This window comes from Canis aureus, chromosome 3 (assembly GCF_053574225.1).
Source record: "Canis aureus isolate CA01 chromosome 3, VMU_Caureus_v.1.0, whole genome shotgun sequence".
NCBI classification, from domain to species: domain Eukaryota; kingdom Metazoa; phylum Chordata; class Mammalia; order Carnivora; family Canidae; genus Canis; species Canis aureus.
Window position 1 is genome coordinate 76588306 of NC_135613.1, and position 24069 is coordinate 76612374.

Here is a 24069-nt window from a genome sequence, read left to right on the forward strand (position 1 = left end):
AGTCTGTCTTTGGTTTCCTGAGGCCAGTCCTGAAGTTCAGGGGATTCAGCAGCCACCTCTGTCCTCGAAATTGAAGGACAGGGTATTTGTTTTATACTTCTCTGCAGAATTTTAAAAATGCTGTTTCGCATTTCACTGCTAGCGAGGCAGAGGAAAGAACCAGACTGCCTTGTTTGTCCTCCTCGTCCTGCGTTCTGGGGAGAAGCTGTGCAGGAGTGGTGAGGACCACAGGCTGTGGGTGTCTAGGACATCCTGGTCTTTGGGGTTTGACCGATTTGCAGGAGGTAACAGCAGAAGAAATGAATGGGGATGAGGTGAGCCTGTTCCATTAAGGCCCCCATCCTCCTGCATAAGCCTCAATGGGTATATAGATTTTGACGGTTCTGTTGTATTTATCTTATCACCGGTCAGACTTGCAACACTGATTTCCCCCAGAAGCGCTCTGTGTACCCTTGACGGTGGGGGTGGGTGGAGAGAAATTATTTAAGAGCCTCAGAGTGCCTGGCACCTAGTAGTCCTCAGTGCCTTCATCAGTAAGTGAATGCATGAGCAATCAGTACCTCCATACAACAAGCAATTTATTTGTCCTCCCTTCTATTTATAACGACCCAGAGCTTGGGGCTTGGGTGGCAGCAGATTCTTTTTCTCACTCTGAATAATAAGGCAAATCATTTAACCTCTTTGGAACGCCGGGGCGTGCTGGGGGTGGAGGGTGGGCTGAGCGACAGCGTGGGGGTGGCGTGGACCGTGTGGGGGTGGTGACGACTGTTGTGAGCTGGAAGTGGATGCCCGCCCGGAGCCTGTGGCCGTTCCTCCAGCCAGAGGGACCAGGGACCAGCGAGCAGGGACCAGGAGGCCTGTGGGGATGCCGTGGCTCTGCAGATGCCGTTGACAGTGCTTTGAAGGATTGCTTTGGCCGGAGACCTACTCCTCAGCCTGCCTCCTCTATGACTCATTCTGGCTGCATATTTTGGTAGCAGGAAAGATCGAGATGAGATGAACGAAGCATTTCTTAAGAGTGGGAGCTCTTAGGTATTAGATCAGCACTGCAGATGTATGATGTTCTTTACAGGTCACAGATACAGGCTTTCTTTCTTTCTTTTTTTTTTTTTTTAATTATTGAGATGAAATTCACGTGGCATTAACCCTGTTCGAGTGACCGATGGCGTGGCATGTGGTGCTTTCACAGTGTTCTGCAATCACGACCCCTGCCTAGATCCATCACTCTAAAATAAAACCCCCGACCTGTGAGATGATTACTCCCGATGTCCCTTGCCCCCCAGCCCCTGGCACCCACCAATCTGCTTTCTATCTGTATGGATTTACTTATTCTGTGTCTTCCATGTAAATGGGATCATGCAACACGGTGACCTTTTGTGTCTGGCTTCTCTCAGTAGCAGAGTAGTTTTGAGGTTTGTTCACGTGGTGGCATAGATCAGATCGTAGGGTTTTAACAACTCTCCCAAATACCCGAAGACAGCCTCTCCCCAAACTACCACCAGTCTGATCCCAGGGACTGCCAGTAGGAAAGGGAATGGACTAGATCCATCGCTCCCAGATAAGCTGCATTATGGACACCTGGAGCGTCTCTCTTAAAAATATGAGTTCCTGGGCCCCAGGCAGAGAAGGACCTGCGTCAGTAGGTCTGGGGCGATTCTGTTATCTGGGTTGGGGAGCCCCAGACTGGGTGACCCCCCGCCCCTGCCCAGGGCATTAATGACCTGCCTGCAAGCCTAGCCGAGGCCTCAGGTACCTCCCAGACACTATTGGTTGTTTATGGCGCAGTTTCTGTGCACGGGGATTTCTGTGGCATGCGATTTTTCTCTGCCTTCTGAGGGGAGGCATCAGGCCCCTGCCTGCTTGCTTTTATGGCTCCGATTAACTGGGTTTCGTTTATCAAGCCTTTTTTTAAATTTTTATTTTATTTTTTAAGGTGTTTCACCAAGCCTGCCTTCAGCTTCCTTTGTAAGAAAGCCCTTGGACGTTCTGATGCTTGTCCTTTGCGCTGCCCTCACCCCTTCACCTCTGTTAGGATTGGTTGAGGGGCTTCATAAATCTCACGTCCTTTGAGGAGAAAGACTTCAGCAAGTAGCATTGAGACCTCTTTCCCACTCTCATCACCGGAGGCTTTGTAACCTGTTCAGAGTGTGATTTGATTGTCACCTGTCAGGGGGACCGATCTGAGGTTGCCCGAGTAGAATACTTGGGGGGCTCTTTTATTCTAGACCCTAAGAACTCGGGCAGTTCTTCAGGTGATGAATCCTTTATCGTATCAATGTTTGCATATGTTCGCTATTTATCCCCCTCTGGTCCTAAGGGTGAGAACGTTTTTGGAGGGGAAAGACTTTTAGCCTGATTTCCCGGGACACTTGTGCTATGGGGCTTCTGATTTGTAGATACCTCTAGATTCTTCCCAGAAATGTGAGCTGGAGGGGGAGAGGTGGGAGGACAGGAAGGCTGGAGTAAGGCATCGTCAGTGGCTGGTGGAGATTCCCTTCGCTGCTTCTCCCCGGTAGCATCCTGGGTTACATGATTTCCTTATTTCTATTTTTCGTTTGTACTTCTCTCTTGATGGATGCGCGCCTGGACTCCTCTCTGGGAACAAGAAAGAAATTTTTCTGAAAAACACCGGAGGCCTTTTTCTTTACAGAGGTCTCCTTTCAGATAGTTTTCCAAAAGCATTTGGATCCTGATCAAAATAAATGCAGGCACGTAAGAGCCGAAGCAGAGTAGTTAAGGATTAGCTCCTTTGTCGTCTTGTCTGCCAAGTTGGTGGCACAGGTGTTTCCCTTCTCCCTTATGACATCTGAGAGCACCCCAGGGAGGGGGTGGGGAATGTCGGGGCGGTGGGTGGCAGGGTGAGGAACAGAAAGGAGGTGTGGGGAGGGTTTTCTGCTGCAGAGCCTCCATAGGCAGGCAGCTCAGAGGGCACATCAGCTCAGGAGGTGAGGCCGGTGGGAGGATTCGCAGGTGGGATTGTGCAGAGGCTCCCCGGAGCCCAGAAGCTTGACGTCCTTCTGCATGTGCCCTGGACAGCTGAGGTTGGAGAGGCTTCTCCCAGACACCGCTCAGCAAGAGGGAGAGTGCACACTCCTGGTTTCTGGGGGGACTTTGTCCTGCTGCTGATGGCTAATAGCAGCGCTTGGAATTGTTAGTCTGGTCATCGGTTTGCTCTTCATACAGAGAGGGTGAAATGTTAGCTCAGGGCCTCTGAGATGCCAGCCCTCAAACTGTCCACCTACGTCGGGCGAAAGAGGAAAAAATAAAAGGAATGGAGTTGGCTTTTCAAAAAGCAAAACTGTCTAAAAGAACCATCGTCTTTTATTCCAACATAGATCCTCATTCAGCTTTTGGTGTTAAATGATCCTTTCTCACAATAATAATGGTGGTTGTGGTGGTCCTATTGCTTAGGAGGACTAGCTGCGTAACGGACAGGTCCCAGAACTGGGCTCAGTGGTGTAAAGGTCTCCCTCCCAATTGTGAGGAGCTGAAAGCAAATGTTACTGGTTAGGGGATGGCTTTCTTTCTTTCTTTCTTTTTTTTTTTTTTTTTAAGATTTTATTTATTTATTCATTAGAGACACACACACACACACACACACACACAGAGGCAGAGACACAGGCAGAGGGAAAAGCAGGCTCCATGCAGGGAGCCTGACGTGGGACTCGATCCCAGGTCTCCAGGATCAGGCCCTGGGCCGAAGGCAACACTAAATTGCTGAGCCACCCGGGCTGCCCAGGGATGGCTTTCTCACTGAGGACGGGGGGACCTTCCTTCTTGTGGTTCTCCTCTCTCCTGGGACCCTGGAGCCCTGAGTAGAGCCTGCATTGGAGAAGAACTGGCAGGGGCTGGAGCTGGTTCCCACCTTCCCTCACGTTCGTGGACAGAACTCAGTCCCAGGCTGCACCCACCACAAGGCAGCCTGGGCACGAGTCTACTGGGTCCTCAGGGAGCAGAGGAAACCGGTCCAGAGAACAGTAGGTCAGGCTGTGACACAGTGGCGGCTCTTTTGGTTATTGTCTTTACCTGGTGAAATAGACTTGGCCAACCAATCCGCTGTTGGCCTTTCTAATTTATTTTCATCTTGCCAGTTTACAAAACCCAGAAGTCTGGGAACGACTGTGAGCAATAATCCAAAGGTCATTTTCTGTGGTGTCCTGGAAGGTATTTCCTTACTTGGGGCACTTCAAAACTAATGAAATAAAACTCTGCCCATGATTTTTTTTTTTTCCTTTTGTTCCTCCTTGTTAGGGGCTCGGGATGAGCCATGTCACCTGTCGGCTAGACAGAGCACCAGTTTGAACGGGGGTTTGAAAGCGTGTGGTCTTTCTGGCCTGTGCACTTTTTCTGAATGAGGAAGATGTGTCACTGTTTTGGTTTTAAGCCTTGGGAGGTGCATGTCCCATATACACATTATAGGGATGAAAATAACCAGCGATTGGTGATGCAAAAGACAAGAATAAAGTCATTGGTTATGCAGAGAGAGCCTGAGAAGATTTTTTGCAATCCGTTTATATCCAAAATAGCGGGGAATTTGTGTTTCTTCTTGGTGAAGTTGTGTCTTGTGGAATCTGTGCTGGAGGAAAAATAGACCACCCTGGCCCAATGCTCCAGATCTCAGAATCTTGGCTATTTCTGAGTGATGAGGAGAGAGAGAGTCTTGCTTTGGAATATCATGGTCCTCACCCATCATGGGTCCTAACTCCTGTGTCGGTTTCATCTGTTTCAGGTGAGTCTGAATGACTCCCACAATCAGATGGTGGTACACTGGGCCGGAGAGAAAAGCAACGTGATCGTGGCCTTGGCGCGGGACAGCCTGGCACTGGCAAGACCCAGGAGCAGCGATGTAAGTACTGGGGTTGGTCTAGGCCTTCTGTGTGACCCCAGGATGCCCTCCTGGAATCTGGCAGGGTTATCATGCCAGCAAAAAAATAGCGGCTAATTGGAGAATGAATGGATGGGGGTACATTCTACAAGGAAGAGGATCTGGAACATAATAAATACTCCTTGTTTGCTGAACAGAGGGTGGTGCAGTTTTGTGAGGAGATCCACGTGATGCATGATCACTTTTGTGAAGTGATAGGGTTTGATCTGGATCGTTGCGTTTGCTCTGCAAGATGCCTGAAGCGCGTTCTGGGTAGATCTGCCTGGCTGCCGCAGAGACCCATGGGACCCCTTACAGTTGGGTGGTTTCTTGAATCTGATGCGGTCTTATTCTCACTTTTTTTTCTTTTAAGATTTTATTTATTCACGAGAGACACAAGGAGAGGGAGAAGCAGGCTCCCTCCGGGGAGCCCGATGTGGGACTCAATCCCAGGACCCCGGGATCACAATCTGAGCCAAAGGCAGACGCTCAGCCACTGAGCCAACCAGGGGCCCCTATCCTCAATTTTCATGGTTGACCTTCTGTAGTGTTTAATAGTTTAGGTGCTTTGAAGATGTGAGACCAAGGGTCACAGACTCCAAGACCTGTGGGAAACCAGGTGGGTTGCGGCAGGGGAAGCTGCCTCCACATTCAAAGCAGTCTTTCTTCCACATAGGAAAGTGGTCTCTCCCATTCTTCTTGAGCTCTATGGCCTTCTGGGACAATGTGTCATTTTCCTGCTTTGGTGGAGATACAGGTTCAAGAAGCATTCACCTGTATGTAATTTGAGTGTGGTGATTGAGCCTGGTCTCTGTGTCCAACAGACACTGGGAAGGAGAAAGGACTTTGGTGCTTGCGAGGGGCTGCTGTCCATCTTGACTCTGGTTGCTACATAGGGCCCAGTGGTGTTAGATCTGATTTCCGAGAGAAGCTCAGAGGTCTGGGTTTTTAGGTGAAAACTGCTGAGTTTTACCAGTTGGCAGCCAATATATAGTCTTTACAAATATCTGGTGAGCCAAGTACAATACGTACGAGGGCCAGAGCCGGTCCTTGTGTCCCAAGTGGCAGCCCCTGCTCCAGACTTCCCCTTATGGGAAGAGGAACAGCCCCGGCCTTGGGTCAGGGACTGCTGTGGTGGCAGGGTGAAGCTGCGAGCAAGGAAACACACTATAGAGCTTTGTTCATTCAACTCTGCGCTCCGGCCAGAGGAAACCCCCTGGTGGATTTGCTAGCGTGGTCACATTGGCCTGAAAGACACACTTGCGGCTCTTGGGTATGGATTTGGTCTCTGCAAGGTCCCTCTCTGTGTATCCGCTGTCTGAGTTGCCTGTGCTCTGAGGTGTGGGTGTTGGGAGGGAGCATGGGGGGCTGTTGACTAGTGGGTTCAGTGGGGCAGCCACAGGCAGAAGACAGTAGAAGGGCTACTATAATGCCCAGCTTTGTCCAGTGTGGCCGCGGAGCAGGGGCTGGTGGGAAACCACTGTCACTGACAGCCAGTTTGGATGTAGTGCTCAGGAGCAGGGCTGGACTTATTTGAGGCAGTGGCTTTGGCCTGTTTATTTATTTTTAAAGATTTTGTTTATTCATGAGAGACACAGAGAGAGAGAGAGAGAGGCAGAGACCCAGGCAGAGGGAGAAGCAGGCTCCCTGCAAGGAGCCTGATGTGGAACTTGATCCCAGGACCCTGGGGTTACAAACTGAGCCAAAGCAGACACTCAACCACTGAGCCACCTAGGTGTCCGTTGGCTCATTTATAAATGTGATTAGTGCAAGCACAGGTGGCAGCATATGGATGCTGTTGGTCCCATGAGGTCCATAGGCACCTGTGCCTCTACTCATCAGCAGTCACAGCCTGTACACCCGTACATAGTTACCCTTTTTGAGCACAGGAAATTGCTATGTGCCCTACTGTGTTGAGAAATCCACCTTAGGTTTTCTTTTACACTTAAAAAATTCTTTGTCTAGATAGTTTTTTTTTTTTTTTCTTAATGAGACAGGTAAAAGGCCTTAACCACTGTTTTATGGCTTTGCTGGACAAACAGGAGCCTCGAGACATTCAGTGTCCTGCCTGAGGTCACACAGTGTGGCTCATGAGAGCCGATCACGTGCCCGCTGTGTGAGGGTGCCGTGTTGCTGGCGTGACCCATGTGTCTGAGCCCTGCATCCTGGGAGCCTCCTCAGGCCGGGGTGAACCAAGATGGTTGGTCTCCCCGGGTATTGCCAGTCTGCCCAAACCCCTTTCTCACCCTGTCTAAATATTTGGATGTACCTAACTGAGGAGTCATTGAACATTTGTTGTGATACACCATTCTGTAATGAAATACACGATAAGATTACACGGAAAGGAAACGCCATGCTTGGAGATAATAGATGGGAGTGGCAGAGATTTCCCCCGTCCGTACACAAGCTGCATTAAAGACTTGGCAGCTAAAACGGAGATGTTCTGATGTGAAAAAGTTAACGCAAAAATAAATTATGACTCAGAGGCCGGAGTTGGTGGTGCCGGCGTAGTAGCAATCCCGCTTTTCTTGAAGGAAGACTCAGAGCATGGTTCATAAGACCCCATCAGCAGTCCAGAAGGGAAGGGACCTGTGTAAGTGAGGAACTCTCTGCGAGTTGGAGAATGGCCAAGTCATGCATATTCAGTGTATAAGAAAGGGGATGGATCTGGAAACTGGAATCCCGGAAGGTTTGCTTTTCAAAAGAAAAAAAAAAAATGAATAATGTCCTGATGAACTCGTTGCAAGTCTGATTCCATGAGGAATGGCAACTGCATTCCGAAAAGAATACCATCTTTTCCTTCTGCTAAGTCTGGTAGATGAAAGGAGACATCTACTGAAAGGAGACAGTAGGTATTATCTCGATCCTACCCATGTCTTTGTTTCTGCCCTCTCCTGACATAGTTTGCAAGGTACTCAGGTGCAACATAATTGGCCAAGGAGCTCTCCAGAGATGGTGTCCACGGGAAGACCAGACCCAAACCAGGGAAGGCTTCAGGAATGGTAGGACTCGCTGCCTTTGCACCCAGAGTGGCGTGACGTTATGATTGATGCCCCCCTGCCTGCCCCCCAGGATTGACTGGGGAGCAGGGCCAGTACTTGCTAGCTTGCTAACAGGGCGGAACTGGGTAGCCCGTGGAGCTGGTGTCTGGCTGAGCTCTGGCTCTGAAATCACAATGCCTGGGGTTGAATCCTGGCTCTGCTGTTCATTAGCAGTCTGACCTTGAGCCAAGTCATTAACCTTCTGTTGGTCTTCTCATCTATCAGTGAGATGGTGCTTATAAAACCTTGCTCCCCAAAGTATGGTCTGTGGATCAGCAGCCAGGGGCATTTCTGGGAGCTGGTTAGAAAGGCTGAATCTCAGGCTCTTCTCCAGACGCCCTGAGTCAGAGTCTGCATTTTGACTTACGTTGCGCTGGATGACCCGTAGGCATATTACTGATTTTTTTTTAAGAGTTTATTTATTCGTGAGACACACACACACACAGAGAGGCAGAGACACAGGCAGAGGGAGAAGCAGGCTCCCTGTGGGGAACCTGATGTGGGACTCGATCCCAGGACCCCGGGATCACAACCTGAGCAGAAGGCAGATGCTCAACCACTGAGCCACCCAGGCGCCCTGGGTATTGCCATTTGAGAAGCACTGGTGCGAAGGACTCAGAATGGGGCCAGATAAGGACAGGTTTCCGTACATTTCAACCCTTCTTTCCTTCCTCCCCGTATCTGCTGTCCCTTCTGCCATTTCCCCTCCTTCTCTTCCTTCTTGTTATTATTACACTGTATTAAATTACAGGATAAAGAATTTAAAACCACTCACCTGGGGGTACCTGGGTGGCTCAGTGGTTGAGCACCTGCCTTCAGTCCAGGACGTGATCCCAGGGTCCCGGGATCGAGTCCCACTTCGGGCCCCCGCAGGAAGCCTGCTTCTCCCTCTGCCTGTGTCTCTGCCCCTCAATCTCTGTGTCTCTCATGAATAAATAAAATCTTTAAAGAAAAACTCACTCACATGGAAGGGCCAACTTTATAGGTGAGTCCGTGATGTAAGTAGCTACTCTAAACTAGCTAGTGACTAGTTAGTGACTCCTCCTATTCTTTAGGGAGTAAGTAGTGTCTTAGAGAAGTCGGAGAGGACTGCTCCGTGCAAAAACCTGTGCCCAGACGAGGAAAAACACTAATGGAATCAGAAAATGAGCAAGTATAGGATGTTTGCCTAGATTCCCCTGGAGATCATAGTGGGCAGTGAGCCAGCAACCTAGTGCTCCCTGGGGACTGAAGCACCACACCTGGGGTGCGGTGTGGAGGCCATGAGGCCATCAGCCCACCTGGCATTGTCTGAGCAGGGTGGATAGCTGTGCACAGCCCTGAGCTTGGTGTTTGCCGTATGGAGCTTAGGATCTAGGTTAATCCAATAAAAATAAGAATTATGAGGACAGGATAAAAATATGCGTTGGGATTGTTCGGCCTGGGAAGAGAAGGGAGGTTGATGAGTCGTTTACAAGAGTCTTGAGGCATAGGATGGACCCCTGCATGCTTGCTCTGAACTTCTATTACGTGTAAGTCCTAAAGGAATGGGGGTCATTTATGGGTGCGTATTAAGGGACAGCTTTTTGAGAGTGAGGACTGTTGTATCTCTGAGTGTGAGTGTGGCTGAGAATCTCAGGAAGGATCTGTGTTTTGTTAAAGTTCGTGTCGTGCCCCTTCTTTCCTGCACTCCTTCCACTGCCTGGCCTGGAGACCCAGTATATATGATCTTCCCTTTTACCAGAGCACCACACCTGGGGTGCGGTGCAAGAGAGCGTTCTGTACAAGAGAGCGTTCTCCCAGAAGGGTGACTTGGCAAGAGTGGGAAGACAAAGGGGCCAGGGACTTGAACCCATTATCTTTTGTCACTTCCTAGCCGTATGACCTTGGGATGCTCATTAACTTCTCTGAGTCTTGGTTTTACCATCTCTTACCTGGAAATCATTCATTCACTGATTCACTGATTTCATTCATGTCACTCTCTTTTTGTTCATCTATGGGACACATTCATTTACGTTGCTCTGTGGTTTATAAATGATGTTTAATTCTGGAAATCTTTACTGAGTAGGTGCGATGTTCTGGGTACCTCGAGGGAGGCAAAGACAAGTCTAGCTCAAAGAATTTTTAAAGATGAAGAGCAATGATATATACTGGAAAATCCTATGGTAATACGATTTATTACCACATTTGTGCTTCTGAGGAGGTAACTCATAGTGGATTATCCATTTGGGGATGTTGGAGCGGGAGGGGGCCGAGTTTCCCTTTTGAGAAGCCATTAGTTCACTACGTGTGATCTCTGAACCTAGCAGGGACTCTCAGTGTCCATCCCGGGCCAGGAGAATGGATGCCAGAAGGTACCACTTTGTCTTTTTACCCACTCAAATCATCTGTAACTTCTTAACCGGCTGCATTTCTGAAGCTGGATGGCAGCCCCTTCCTGCGTGCTTGGCCGTTGGGAACACACGCAGTGTGTAAGCACGAGCGTTCGTAATGGGGTCCCTTCCACTCTGGCCCCGACATTGGCAGAGGCACTCTCTGTGCTCTTCTAACCTTGACATCTAATAAAGACTAATGCCCTGCATATGTTCTCCGTTCCCTCTGGACCTGCCCTGTGTGGTTCATTGTTTGCAAGGATTCTTGTTTACAAACATTTGTACATTTACAGCATGTGTGAAGGCCACGTCTTTGTATATCGTGTTTAGCCCAGCCCCCGGCTTGTGACAAACCCTTAAAATGTGCTTGCTGTTGGGCAGCCCGGGTGGCTCAGCGGCTTAGGGCCGCCTTCAGCCCAGGGCCTGATCCTGTAGACTTGGGATTGAGTCCCACGTCGGGCTCCCTGCATGGAGCCTACTTCTCCCTCTGCCTATGTCTCTGCCTCTCTCTCTCTCTGTGTCTCTCATGAATAAATAAGTAAAATCTTTAAAAAAAAAATGTGCTTGCTGTTGCATCAATGGGCATTGGCGGTGCTACCTTTTCTGGGTTTCGTCCAGCTGTTCCTATTCTTGTTGGAATTCACCTGTCCTTCTTTCTTTAGAACTTACCTCCATCCTAAGTATCATTAATATTCTCTTCATCCATCAGTCTTGTTTTTAATCCGCTGATTATGTTAATTGCACGTTGACTTAGGTGGTAAGTCCAGGTGCAAAATACCTGATGGCTTCTATCCCGATCTGTTACCTGAGGTCTAAGTGATGGCTTTGGGATTTCTGGCTTTGGAGGCAGGCAGCCTGGATCACAGCTCCACGCCGTTCCTCCCCTTCTCTGTTTCTCTGGCAAGAAATGAATCCCACAAGCCCTCCGCTGCCTTACCTGTAAAGTGATTTTAATAACTGCATTTGCCGCCACGCAGGGCTGTGGGGAGAGCTACCTGAGTTCGCTCCCACGGAGGGAGCGGCACGGTATCTGGCACCTGGGAAGCACTCAGGGAGCGACAGTTACTTGTATGCACCGTGGTTACCAGGTAGCCAGAGGCCCAGAAGCAGGAGAGCAGCAGTGCTTACCGGCAGGTGCCCAGCTGTGGCTGTCCTCCCGTGTTGTAGTGTCCGTGCTGGGGCAGGGGGTCTCGTACCTAAGCATTTAACCTCCGTGCTTTTTTTTTTTTTTTTTTTTAAGATTTTATTGATTTATTCATGAGAGACAGAGAGAGAGAGAGAGAGAGAGAGAGAGAGAGGCAGGCAGAGAGGCAGAGACACAGGCAGAGGGAGAAGCAGGCTCTATGCAGGGAGCCCGACGCGGGACTCGATCCCGGGTCTTCAGGATCAGGCTTTGGGTCGAAGGCGGTGCTGAACCGCTGAGCCACCCGGGCTGCCCAACCTCCGTGCTTATTTGATCTCTCCACGCTTCTTTCTCATCCCTCGGGCTTCTCCGGGGAGGCCGGGGAGGGTTTTCTTGCTCATCTTCTGCTGTGCTGTAGGAACAGAATGTCCCAGCAGAGGGGTGAAGAATTAGATTACCTTTTGGGGATATTTCAACAGGTGGCAAAACAAGTTCCCGGTCCCTGCCCCGTCCTGTCTGCCCCTGGATGTAGTGTGTTAGGCACTGAACTCAGCCGCGGGGAGGAGGTCATGGTCGCTGCCACCCGTGGGTGCTCCCCACCCCCGCCAGCCAGGGGGCATCTTGGCCTCAGAAGGGAACCTGTGGATTGCAGGCTCCTTGCCCCCACAAGCTTGGGGCAGGGGCGGCTGGAGAGGTGCCCTGCCTCCCCTTGGCGCATCCTCTCTCCTCACCGGTCGCGTCCTGACACCAGGGACCTAGCGGGAGCCACGTGCGGGACGTGCACAGGTGGGGGCAGAGCCGCAGCTCTTCAGCCTCATTCCTCACCAGCCCTTCTTCGCCCTCTCCTCCTCCCAATCCAGGTGTACGTGTCTTACGACTACGGAAAATCATTCAAGAGAATTTCCGAGAAGTTGAACTTCGGCGAGGGAAACAGCAGCGAAGCGGTGATCGCCCAGTTCTACCACAGCCCCGCGGACAACAAGCGCGTAAGGAGGCGGGCCCTCCCGCCGTGACGTCATGGGGCTGCACCCCAGGGTGATCGCCCTGCCCAGGGGGCGCCGGGAGAGGCAGTGCGCCCCGTAGCCGGGGGCTGTTTTTCTGCTGTCCTGGGAGTTTGGCAGGACACGGTTCTCAGGGCAGAGCCGGGTACCGGCCGGGCAGGATTTCTGGGCAGACAGTGTCAGGCTGAAGCACAGGAAACCCCCAACCGGTGGACTGCCCGACTCACAGGTGGGAGAAATGGGACCCGGGTCTACTGGGCCCCTCACCGCCGCCGTCCAGTGCAGGTCATCCAGGGTGCCTGCCCAATGCCCGGTTTCATTGGCATCACCAGCGCCTGTGTGTATGCACGCGTGTGCGCACCCCCTCCCTCCAGCCCCTAACGGTATAGGAAAGAACACCAAGGCCAGGGGGCACGTACTGCTGTGCCTCTTGACTTGTTTTCCCAGCTGGCTGGCCTGGCTTTGTCTCTGCAGTAGAACCCGGGCAGTTTGATTTGGAGGAAGCATTGATTCGAGATTGCCCTGGGCCTCCGGAGAGGTGGAGGGAGAGGTGGAGGGGGAGGCGGACACAGTTGCCAGGAGGGCAGGAACCAGGCAGCCTGCAAGGCTGGGTAGCTTTAGCTTGCAGAGTTGTATTTGATTGCTTTCTTCGCCACTCTGGTGGGCCGTAGCACGCTCAGGAAACCCTGAGATGAGGGTAGCTGCTGCTCGTGGCTCATCTGTGGCTCATCCGGCAAGGAACAAGATCCACAGGGTCCTCTGGCCAGGTGCCCCCCGCCACCCCCCCAAGCACTGGCTTCTCAGGTTGCCTGTATTCAAAATATTTAGCCACTGGAATGGCACCGACCAATCAGAGCAGACCCCGTCTGGAGGGAGCTGGGTCCTGAAGGCCACCCTGCCTGGCCAGGCATTAACCTTTTAGTTGCTGGATTGTGAACAGGCCTTGGGGAAGGGGCCGGGCCACTTGGTCCTTAGGAGAGGCCCCTTCTGGGTTTCAAGGAAGCAGCTATTTACTAATGGGTATAGAAGCAATTGTTTTCTGGTATTTGTTTTTAATTAGAGCAGCAGTTAGGTACAGCTCCCCTCTTACCTAACTCACTCCACGATGAAAAGCAAGAAAGAGGTGTGGGAGGGAATTGACTCTGTAGACAAGACTGCCAGCCCTCTGTACCGCCTCTCCCCACTGTACTTGGTCAGGCAGGCCTGGCACTTGGGGCTCCCAGAGTTGGGTGAGGCCCTGCCGCTCGCTTTGCTCTTGGCTTCTGAGAGGTGAGGATCCCTGCCTCAGGGTCCAGCCTGCTGGCTGGCTTTGCCACCTCTCCCAGGGCTCAGATCTGTACACCCCCTGCCTCCAGGAAGCAAATCACATTCCGATTACTCACCTTGTCAGGATGGTACCTGTTGATTATTATTACCATTGTCTTTACACATTGTCTCAGAGCTAACTCTTACTGCATCTGTGGCTTTGGAACCATCCCATGGTCCGTCTGGAATCTTCCTTTTCAGCTCCATCTGCCCCGTCCTCACCTCCTACCACAAGGGCACAGATGTCTGCAAGCAGGTCCCGACTTCCTTCCTGCTTGTCATGGGTTGTGGTGAGCAGCTGCTAGGCCCACACACGTCTGAATAGTCAGAAGACAGGAAAGATGATGTTCTGGGCTTGCAGAGCAGGTGGGGTGCAGGGGGAGCGGGGCTTTTGGAGTATGAGGTCTGGAGAAGGAGCAGGCCAGGGGCCAGGGTGCTGGGACAAGCAAGACGAGAACGCCAGGGATGGTTGTCAAGGAGTTGGGGGTACTAGAAGGGCCAGGTATGCCTGCAGCCTGGGTCCCCCTATGTGGGAGGTGGTGCATCTTGGGCTTCACATGGGAGAGACGGACATGCTTTGGCGTCGGTGAGGAGATGGAAGCGGAGCCGCCTTCTTGGAGAACCTAGTGACAGGTGGAGCGCAGGCCTGGAGCAGGCTGAGTGGGGTTGGAGACGCAGCGTTCTCTGCTGAGTTTCTAGTTCCCCAAAGAAGGGCGTTACCCCTCCCTAACTTCTCAGGAAGGAAACCGTGACTCTTACTGTGCCAGTTACTTCTGTTACGTTTGCCTTTGTCCTTTGGAAGGCACATTGCCTCACCAGACCTACCACTTCCTGAGAAACTTCACACAGGCCGGGTGCCTTGCCGTCAACACCGCCAGGGTGCTGGGCTCAGGCACATCCCCCATGTGAAGATGTTGGGGGTGCTGTCAAGGAGAGTGGTTTGAGATGGTCGAAATGACCGTTAGCAGCTGCTTAGAAAGGTGAGGATGTCACGCAAGGGCCACGTGGAAGTCTGAGGGGATGTGTGCCTGTGGAAGGAGAAGGGAAGTGCTGGTTAGGCAAGCAGCTCTGGTCCAGTGGTTTTCTTTGCAATGGAGATGGAGTGGCTCTGGGGTCACGTGAGTGTTTGGGTCTATTTTCGCACCTGCTGGCAGCCCCACTTCCTTCTTCTCAGCCTTGTGTGCTGCCTCCCTGAAGCAGTGCGCGGCCCTGGCCACCTGGCAGTGCTGCCGGCCCCACAGCGCACCCGAGGTCAGCCATGCAGTACGTCTGGGCTCCTTACAAAAGGTCCCAGAGTGTGTGCAGCCAGGCTTCCCAGCCTTGAGAGGTGGTCCCCCCCACCCCCCCCACCAGCCTTCGTTTTCACCTTCTGGAGGTATATTCCTTCATTGCCTCCTCTGTCCTTCCTCTTGTCTTCGTGCCCACTCAGACCTGGAGAGAATTGCTTAGGCTAACGTGGAGGTGCGTTCTGTAGCTTATTTTAGGTTTCTGGAGGTATCAGTATTTTAAGAGGAAACATCGTGTGAAGCCAAAAGCTGGAATATTCAGTGATTGCAAACAGGGTGGGAGAGATGGGGGTGTCTGAGGATACTTCTGAAATCACACAGTTTAGGAAGTCACCTGAGAGGTCAGCTCTGCCAGCAAATCTGTGGGGCTGGCCTGGAGTAGCCTGGACAGGCAGGCAGTCTAGGGACCTAAGGGCAGAGTGGGACCTGCTGGATCTCCTGTTACGTGCACTTCCTATTATGTAACAGCCGGGCCTGACCGAGGACTGGGGATTAAGAGGTTGATCAGAGGAGTAAAGACTTCACGGGGTACTTGGGGTTGGAAATGGAGCTTCGAGGACGGGCATGATTCCTGTAGCTGAGCACAGCTGGTGGTGTCCTCGACGGGGAGAAGGCCGTGGGTGAGAGATTTCAGGGTGCCAGCGTGGGGTTTCTGTGCAGGCAGCGCAGAGTCCCCTTCTTGGGTGGAGGGTTTGCACTGAGGCGTTCCGAGTTACCAGGCAGGCCCCCAGCTGAAGATGGAGGAGTTTGCTTTCTCAAAACCTCCAGGACTGTAGGGAGCTGTGGAAGGATCTTTGAGTAGGGGACTTGCTGTAAATAGAGTCTCCTAGGGGGGATCCCCTGGGTGGCTCAGCAGTTGAGCTCTGCCTTTGGCCCAGGGCATGATCCTGGAGTCCCAGGATCGAGTCCTGCATCGGGCTCCCTGCATGGAGCCTGCTTCTCCCTCTGCCTGTGTCTCTGCCTCTCTCTCTGGGTCTCTCATGAATAAATAGTAAAATCTTAAAAAAAAAAAATAGAGTCTCTTAGGGAAGCATGTGTCCTAGCAAGATGCAGGGTGGATTAGAGAGGGCTCAGCAAGTAATGAGGGGGGTGGGTCATGGAATATAGATAATAAAGTTGCCCAGTGACTCAGCCAGACTTTGTGTCACCCTCTGAATGTTCCACACCCTGCCAAGCCCTGGAAGGCACAAGATGGACTGGAAGCCCAGCGCCTGGCTCCAGTTTGCTCGTGGGCCCCAGAAGGGAGTGGGCCGTACTGGTGGCACTGGGGATAAACAGGAGAACAGAGACCATGAAAAGGAAAACATAACTGGGTGTGTGGCAGCGGGGAGTGGGGCCGAGGCAAGGCAGTGGCCTGAAAACCCAGCTCGCATTGTGAGAACACAGGCTGGGAGCAGGTGGGTGGTATGTTGAGAACTAGGGACCTGGCGGGAGGGCCTCGGAGGACTCAGTTCTGGCCATGCTGAAGCTTCTTGGAGCATCAGAGGGGCCATGCCGAGGAGGGCAGAAGTCAGGGTTCGACCGGGCAGCAGGGAGCGGATGAAGGCAGGGAAGGAGCCAGAGGAGAGGTCCAGGGCAGAGTGGTCAGGTGTGGGGCAGGGAGGCCTGGCAGGAGACCGTGTGGCAGGAGGGCCAGGGGAGGGAGCTGCCACCCAGGCTTGGGGGGAGGGGAAGAGAAGAGGCACCTGACTGAGCCCAGGGGCGTGGTGTGATCCCTAAGCATTACGTTCAGGAAATCCTGCCTCTTTGTTGGAGGAAGAGAAGAAAGGTTTGGTGAAGCATTAAGGGGTGGGCTCTGACCCAGCCGACATCGCCCTAGATGCTGCCTCCTGGGTCACCGTGGCCACTTGACCTCTGGATGCTTCAGTGTCCTCATTAGTAAAGGAGGATAACACTCTACCTAACGCGCTGACTGGCTGCGCGGACCAGAGGGCGAAATGAGCTAAGCCATGCGCAGGTCATCCACTCACATGCTACGTGTCCTAAGAAGTGTTCCTGACACATCTGTTTTCTTTAAATAAACTCTACACCCAACATGGGGCTTGAACTCATGACCCCGAGATCAGGAGTCCCAGGCTCCACCTTCTGAGTCAGCCGGGCGCCCCTGTTGTGGACGCATTTGGCCGTGATCACGAACGATGTGACGATAATTTCTATACCTGGCTTACGTGATTTTTAGATCTTCAAATGTGAGACCCTTAGAAGCCATGGAATAGATTTCTGGAGAAATCTTTTCAGACTGAGAGCACTCCCTTCCCTAGGCACATGTTAAGTTGAATGGCCTTGGCCCTGGTTCCCCTGGAGAACTCCTGAGGTTGGCAGTCACTCTGCAGTCACACTGGTCCAGAGCCTAAGTAAGGTGAAACCCCTGCTCGCCAGGGCTCTCCCTGCTGGGCCCACAGCGAGTCGGCCGGCCCTGCTGGCAGCTTGGACCTCAGAGCTGCCCTGTCACCTGGCTGGCTCATCTTCCTACATGGGAGTGGTTGTAGGGATTTTCCTGGAAAGACATGCCCCGTAGGTGCCCAGGGGATGGAGAGAGAGAAGCCGTCTGGTCTGTGTGCAATTTGTTTTTAATATTTATTTATTCATGAAAGACACAGAGAGAGAGGCAGAGACATAGGCAGAGGGAGAAGCGGGCTTCCTGCGGGGACCCCGATGGGGACTCCATCCAGGGACCCTGGGATTACGACTTGAGACAAAGGCAGACGCTCAACCACTGAGTCACCCAGGTGTGGGCAGCCAGTCTGAAGAGGGGGACTTCTCTGTCCCAGCTACCAACAGCCAGCCACCCTCTGGTTGTGCCTGAATGACTTGCTGGAGCATGAGAATGGCCAGGTCAGTTGAAAGGAAAAAAATAGAGAGGCTTGTCTCGCTCTGTTACCCGGTTAAAGGGGAGCCTGTCCTGCACCCCCTCTTTCCCTGAGCCTTGCTTGGTGTGCACAAGGAGATGGAGAGGAAGCTGTGTTGAGTCTCCGCGGCGGGGGCCAGTGTTGGGCGGCCCTGGCCAGGTCCCGCTCTGAGCTCTTCTGTTTTTCTCTTGCAGTACATCTTTGCAGACGCTTATGCCCAGTACCTCTGGATCACCTTTGACTTCTGCAACACCCTCCAAGGCTTTTCCATCCCGTTCCGGGCAGCTGATCTCCTTCTGCATAGCAAGGCCTCCGACCTCCTCCTGGGCTTTGACAGGTCTCACCCCAACAAGCAGGTAAGAGAGCTCCTGGAACACAGTCAGGTGCGGCTTCTCGAGTTTTCTGTTCTGGCCCTGTGGATTAGGTGTCCTTTGAGTGACCTCCCCAGCCCCTCCCTCCTCCTCCCCCCAGCTTTGCCTTTGTACTATTTCACTTCCCAGGGCTGAGAAAAACTGTATCTCCCTGGCATGCTCAGTCTGCGTCCTGGCCAGGGGTGCCATGACAAACGCTCGGTAGGCCCTGTTAGTTAAACATCATACTCTTCTCAGCGTAGATGTGCCTTTGTGGGTTTTTGGGTGAGTTGGCGGGGGTGGGGTACATCGAAGCTCTGGAAATTAATCCGAGAGAGCCAGCTAAAGAAATCTGGAGTCTGAGCTCTGCTGGGACCTCTTACTGAGTTTCTGTTCTACGTTTCCCGTCTTCCACCTTAAACACACTGCTTTTGTACCATTTATTTGAACTTGCCATTAACTTTAATTTTTTCCCTGTGTGTGTGTGTGTGTGTGCATATAATATAAATGTGTGTATTTTTCTCCTTAAATTTGGATTTAAAGGAATGCGAGATGGGGAGAGAGCCCAAGTAGGATTTATATCTCAAGGTTGAAACTTGGCAAATGGAGACTGTTGGTCTGATATAATCCCATGAAACCCGTAGACCCTGTAGGATCGGGTTAACTGAGTTTTGAGCGGTTGGCTCAGAGGAACCCTGGAACATTTCTTTTTCTTTGCAGGCTGTTTAACCAAAACACGATCTGTTTCCCTTTACATGCCTGAGGGAAGAACCCAAGTATGGAGTGGGTCGGTTTACCAGTGTAGGTGGATTCATGTTGTTTTTGGTCTTCTGGTGCTTAGTACATGGTCACCAGGGCCAGAGGAACTCTCAGGTGATGTGTCTGGAAGCTCAGGGGCTGTGGCGGAGATCGGCAAGTCGGTCACTCGTGGCCTTATGCTTCGTATTCAGGCAATGCCCCCTGGTGCTCTTTGCCTCTGCGCTTAGCCAGCGTCCTCTCTGTTCACCTTCGATCACCGTGGCCCACTAACGGGTTTTTCAGGACGCCGTTTCCCACTCAAGAAAGTAGAGTGTCATCCTTTTGTTTTTACTATCCGTGAGGGCTAATCTTGAGTGAACTGTAATTTCTGATGATCCGTAAATGGAAGACAAGACCCATTTTTCCTTGCCATCATTCCTGAGGCCTTTGTAACCGCAGAGAGGGACATGAGGGTGGGAATCTGGCCTTCCCTCCCTGCCATTGTTGGCGTTTGGAGGGACTGAGCCGGCCTTGGCAACCTCCGGGCCTGTCTTCACGGATAGTGTGTTATCTACGGCGGGGGTTTGATGGCCAGGCCGTCTGGGCTGTGCCTGCCTCTTGCATCCTCATCCCGTCATGTCCTTTTGGTCTTTGCAGCTGTGGAAGTCTGATGACTTTGGCCAGACCTGGATCCTGATTCAGGAACACGTGAAGTCCTTTTCTTGGTAAGTCATCTACTTCCTGAAGAAGTTTGAATTACATAATCACCTTTCTTTGGTTGTGGCTCCTTCGTGGAGGACAGACCTGCCCCCACCTGAAATGTGGAGTGTGTGGTTCAGGAAAGGCATGTTCCAGACCTGGGAAGTAGGGCTTCAGGTACGACACACTCACCGTGCAGGGTGGTGGGGGATGAGACAGGAAGGTTATTTGTGAGAGAAGTGACAGAGCTTTTGCATTTTTCAATCCATCAGGGAACCCAGGGGAATCTCGAAGCACTTGCATGGATTTGAATTTCTAAAGACCTTCACTCTTCGAGCATGATAACAAAAGTGGGGATTTTTCTCCGTATAAAATTTATTCACTTGTTCATTCATAACGTTATTTTTTGGGAGGATGTCTGCTGAATATAAAACATGCTAGATGCTTTAGGGTAGAAGTTGAATAATTTATGGATCTAGTTATTAAGGAGACTGCAGCTTAGGTGGTAAGAAATGACATTTTGTGCATGTAACACTCATCATGAAAGCAGCACAGATTGCACGGACGTAGCGGGAGAAGCCAGAGGAGGGACATAGTCTTTCCAGATGGGAGGACTGCACACAGCTCCTCAGAGGTGGCTGCCGTTGAGCCAGGACGTATCCGAGGGGCGTGGAGGTGTGCAGGGCGGGGATTGCAGACAGGAATAGAATGGCCAAAGGCAGAGACCAGGCACCGTGGCACTTGGGTGGAGAACACAGTCTTACTTCTGGACAGTGTGTTGGATGAAGTTTGGGAAGGGACGTCGTGATCCGAATCTGCAGTGCTCAGTAAAGGAATCTGGACCGAATTGTGAAAGCAGTGAGGAGCCACTGAAGGGTTTTGAGAAGGAGAGCTAAATCCACAGGGCTGTACTCGAGGACGCACAGTGGTCTCTAGTCTACTTGCTTCTCATCTTTCGTGGTTACGGGTTGCAGTATGGGATCTGAGAAGGTGCATTCGTACCTGTGTGGACGGATGTGCAGAACAGATGCCTGGGAGCGGACGTCCTGGGCCAGCAGGTCACTTAGCCCGGTCACACTCAGCCTGGTCACACTCCCAAATTGATTCTTGACCTTCCCTGCCCCCAGTCAGCTGCCCCTGGAATCTTCCCTATTTCCTTTCTAGTTGCTCAGGCCAAGAGCTGGAAGTCATCGCTGATTTCACGTTTGTTTCATGCTTCAGTTTCCACCTGTCAGGAAATCCTGTTGTCTCTATATTCGATTTATATCCAGGATCTGCGACTCAGCTACAGCTTTACTCTAAGCCATCATTGTCACTCATTAGTTCGTGGCAGTCTTTCTGCTACTACTTCTTTCTAGAATTAATTCTCATACGTAGCCAGGTCGATCTTCCTAAAAACAGGTCAGATCATGCTGTTCCTCTCTTTGCCTTGAACACTCTAATATGTGCCATCACTACTCTCAGATTAATGCCAAGCACATTCCTACCACAGGGCCTTTGCACTTGCTTTCTCCCCTACCGAGACTGCTCTTCTTCAAGATATACTTATTGTGTACTCCCTTACCTTATTCAAATAACACTTTCTAAATGAGGCCTACTATCTTTAGGATCCTAGTAAAATTGTAACTACTCCCTGTGCCCTGATCTGTTCTTTTTTTGTATAACACTTACCACATTCTAATATGGGATTATTATGCTTATTGTTTGTCTTTCTCTCCCTCTCTGTTTTGAAAAGATTTTCTTTATTTATTTGACAGAGAGAGAGAGAGCACAAGCAGGGGGAGCGACAGGACAGGGAGAAAAGCAGTCTCCCCGCTGAGCAGGGAGCCTGATGTGGGGCTTGATTCTAGGACCTTGGGGTCATGACCTGAGCTGAAGGCAGATACTTAACCGAAGGAGCCACCCAGGTGCCTCTGTCTGCCTCTTTTATAGAATGAAAGCTCCACAAGGGCAGGGGCTTAGGCCAGTTTTGTTTACTGATATAATATAACCCCAGTGAATAAAGCATTAAGATTTTGACTTTGGTAGAGATCGTCAAATCTGTACAGAGTGTCAAATTTTGCTCTCACCTCAGTAACATGGGACGGTGCCTCTCCCAGCCAGTGTGTTAGGCAAGACATAGTATCTCAGTGTAGTCTTAGTTTGGATTTTTCTTATTACAAGTGAGTTTGAACATCTTTTTAACTGCTTAAGGGTCATTATTATTATTTTTTTTAATGACATGTCTGTTCATGCCCTTTGCCCTTTTTCTGTTGAATGGTTAGTCTTTTCATTGACTTCTAGGAGCTCTTTGTATATTTGAGGATGGTCCTTTGTGACATGAGGTATCACATGTGTATGTTCACTTATAGTTCTCAGCATATCTTTTGTGTTTTCGGTTTTCCATGTGGTTTTTATTTTTATTATTTATTATTATTATTTTTTAAAACTTCTCTTTTGTTTTTTTAAAATTATTTTATTTTATTTTATTTATTTATGATAGGCACACAGTGAGAGAGAGAGAGGCAGAGACATAGGCAGAGGGAGAAGCAGGCTCCATGCGCCGGGAGCCCGATGTGGGATTCGATCCCGGGTCTCCAGGATCGCGTCCCGGGCCAAAGGCAGGCGCTAAACTGCTGCGCCACCCAGGGATCCCCCCATGTGGTTTTTAAACCTCATGAAATGCATTGGTACATGTTGTCTGTGCTGCTTCTAGCTCTGTTGGAAGGGGAATGTCTTTGAGTTGGTATTGCTTCCTTGGTGAATGAGGACAGTGAAGATGGAGAGAGCACCGGGAGGGGCCTTACAGCCCAGTGTCTTCAAGCTCCATTGGAGTTCCTTTTCAAAGAGGGCGCCTGTTTCTGATCCTTTTGTTTTTTTCCTTGGGCAGAAGAAATTCACTAGTGTCCTAGTGAAATTGTAACCACACTCTTAGCCAAGTATAACCTCCACCCAAGGAGTACCATTAGAACTTCCTTTTGTTTTATTTGAATTTTAAGGGGACAGATTGTCCTTTTATCTGTTTAGGTAACCATATATTAGGGGGGGCACACTGGAAGGATGGCTGAGTAAAGGAACACCACGTTTGGGGATTTGTAGGTTGTACTTGTGCCTCTGTGCATGGATGCAGATATCTTAGGGGAAAGGACTGGCCTATCTTATTTTAGATAATGACATGTCTGGTGTCAGGGAATTTCAGGCCGTTTGGAGGATTTTTCCCCTAGGATTTCCCATAGTGAGTGAGAGTGTAATCTAACTTCTCTGAGAAGAATGGCATACATTTATTCAATAACGCGTGGCAGCCTGGGAGCGGCAGGAGGCCGGAAAACCAGTGATCTGTGTAATCCAGAGCTGGAGATTGGCAAGACAGGACAGTGGAAGGGCGGTCGGGGAGGGACTCCGGGATGCCCCGTGGAGCATCGCTCATGGGCTGTGGGTGAGGCCAGGTGAGGACTGGTGCCTGTGCCCAGAGATGGAGCAAGGCTTGGGATTTTCAAACGAGGGCAAAGGCAACAGTAGTGGAAGGCTAGCGATTGCAAAGTAGCAGCATTTGTAGGTGGAGTGGCTCTCAGAAACGGGAGGTCCATGTAGGGATCCTGGAAGAGAACTGGGAGGGAAGCCACAGCTCTTTCTATCTCTAGATACCGCTTTTGTTTAGGAAAAGAATAACAGAGGTGAGCTCAGTTTCAAAAATTATCTGAGTGAAGGTCCCTTCCTCTCTGCCTTTTTAAAAATATCCAGCAGCTTTGTTTTAATTTGCATATCCTCTAGGGTAGAGGAAGTACTTTAATCAGTACTTCTAATTGTGGAAGAGAGAACATGCCACCACCCCCACACAGACGCACACAGAGAATCTGATGATGAGCAGTTGTCTCCTGCACTGGGACGGAGGCCGCTAGCTTCTCCAGTGCCCTGCTGAGACTCCAGATTGTGGGGAGAAAGTCGCATCTTTTGGTTTTCTATTTCCTATCTCCCCTCCTTCCTTCCTTCTCATGCTTTTGACAGTGTATGTTTGAAGGAATGTTATTTCAGAGACTTCGTCACCCTGAGAGCCATCGTGCATATGGCGCTGTGCCAAGACAGGTACAGAAGCGAGTCCTGCCTTTGCTTGGGTCATCCCTGCGTCCCCCCCTCTGAGGCTCTCTTAATTTGCCCCATGCACTGAATGGTCTGCCTGGCCTGGTATCTTGCTGAGTGCTAGGAAACCTAAGGCAGATTAGTCCTCCTCCCAGCTACCATTGGGGGCCTCATTTGGAGGGGACCTCAATTCTGAGATTCTTCTCGAGAGAGTTCGACTTAGTCAACCTTACAGCATTCAGTTTGGAAATGCACTGAATTCGTGGACCACCTTTGTACTGTGGTGCAGGAATTCAGGGCAGCAAGATTCAGCTCAGCTGGGAGCCCTGTAGGACAAAAAGAAATAGAAGACGTGGCCTTTAAAGGCATCTGTACTCTCTCTAGGAAGCTCAGACACGTTATGATG

The 24069-nt window shown here is 51.0% G+C and overlaps 1 protein-coding gene across 1 annotated transcript in view; it reads left to right on the plus strand.

The window, feature by feature from the left end:
* Positions 1–24069, plus strand: part of SORL1 (sortilin related receptor 1) — a 156606-nt gene that overhangs the window by 10752 nt on the left and 121785 nt on the right. The window contains exons 2-5 of the mRNA XM_077893900.1: positions 4730–4846; positions 12240–12365; positions 18015–18176; positions 19566–19633. Coding sequence (XP_077750026.1) covers positions 4730–4846; positions 12240–12365; positions 18015–18176; positions 19566–19633 — 473 coding nt within the window. The remainder of the gene's footprint in view (positions 1–4729; positions 4847–12239; positions 12366–18014; positions 18177–19565; positions 19634–24069) is intronic.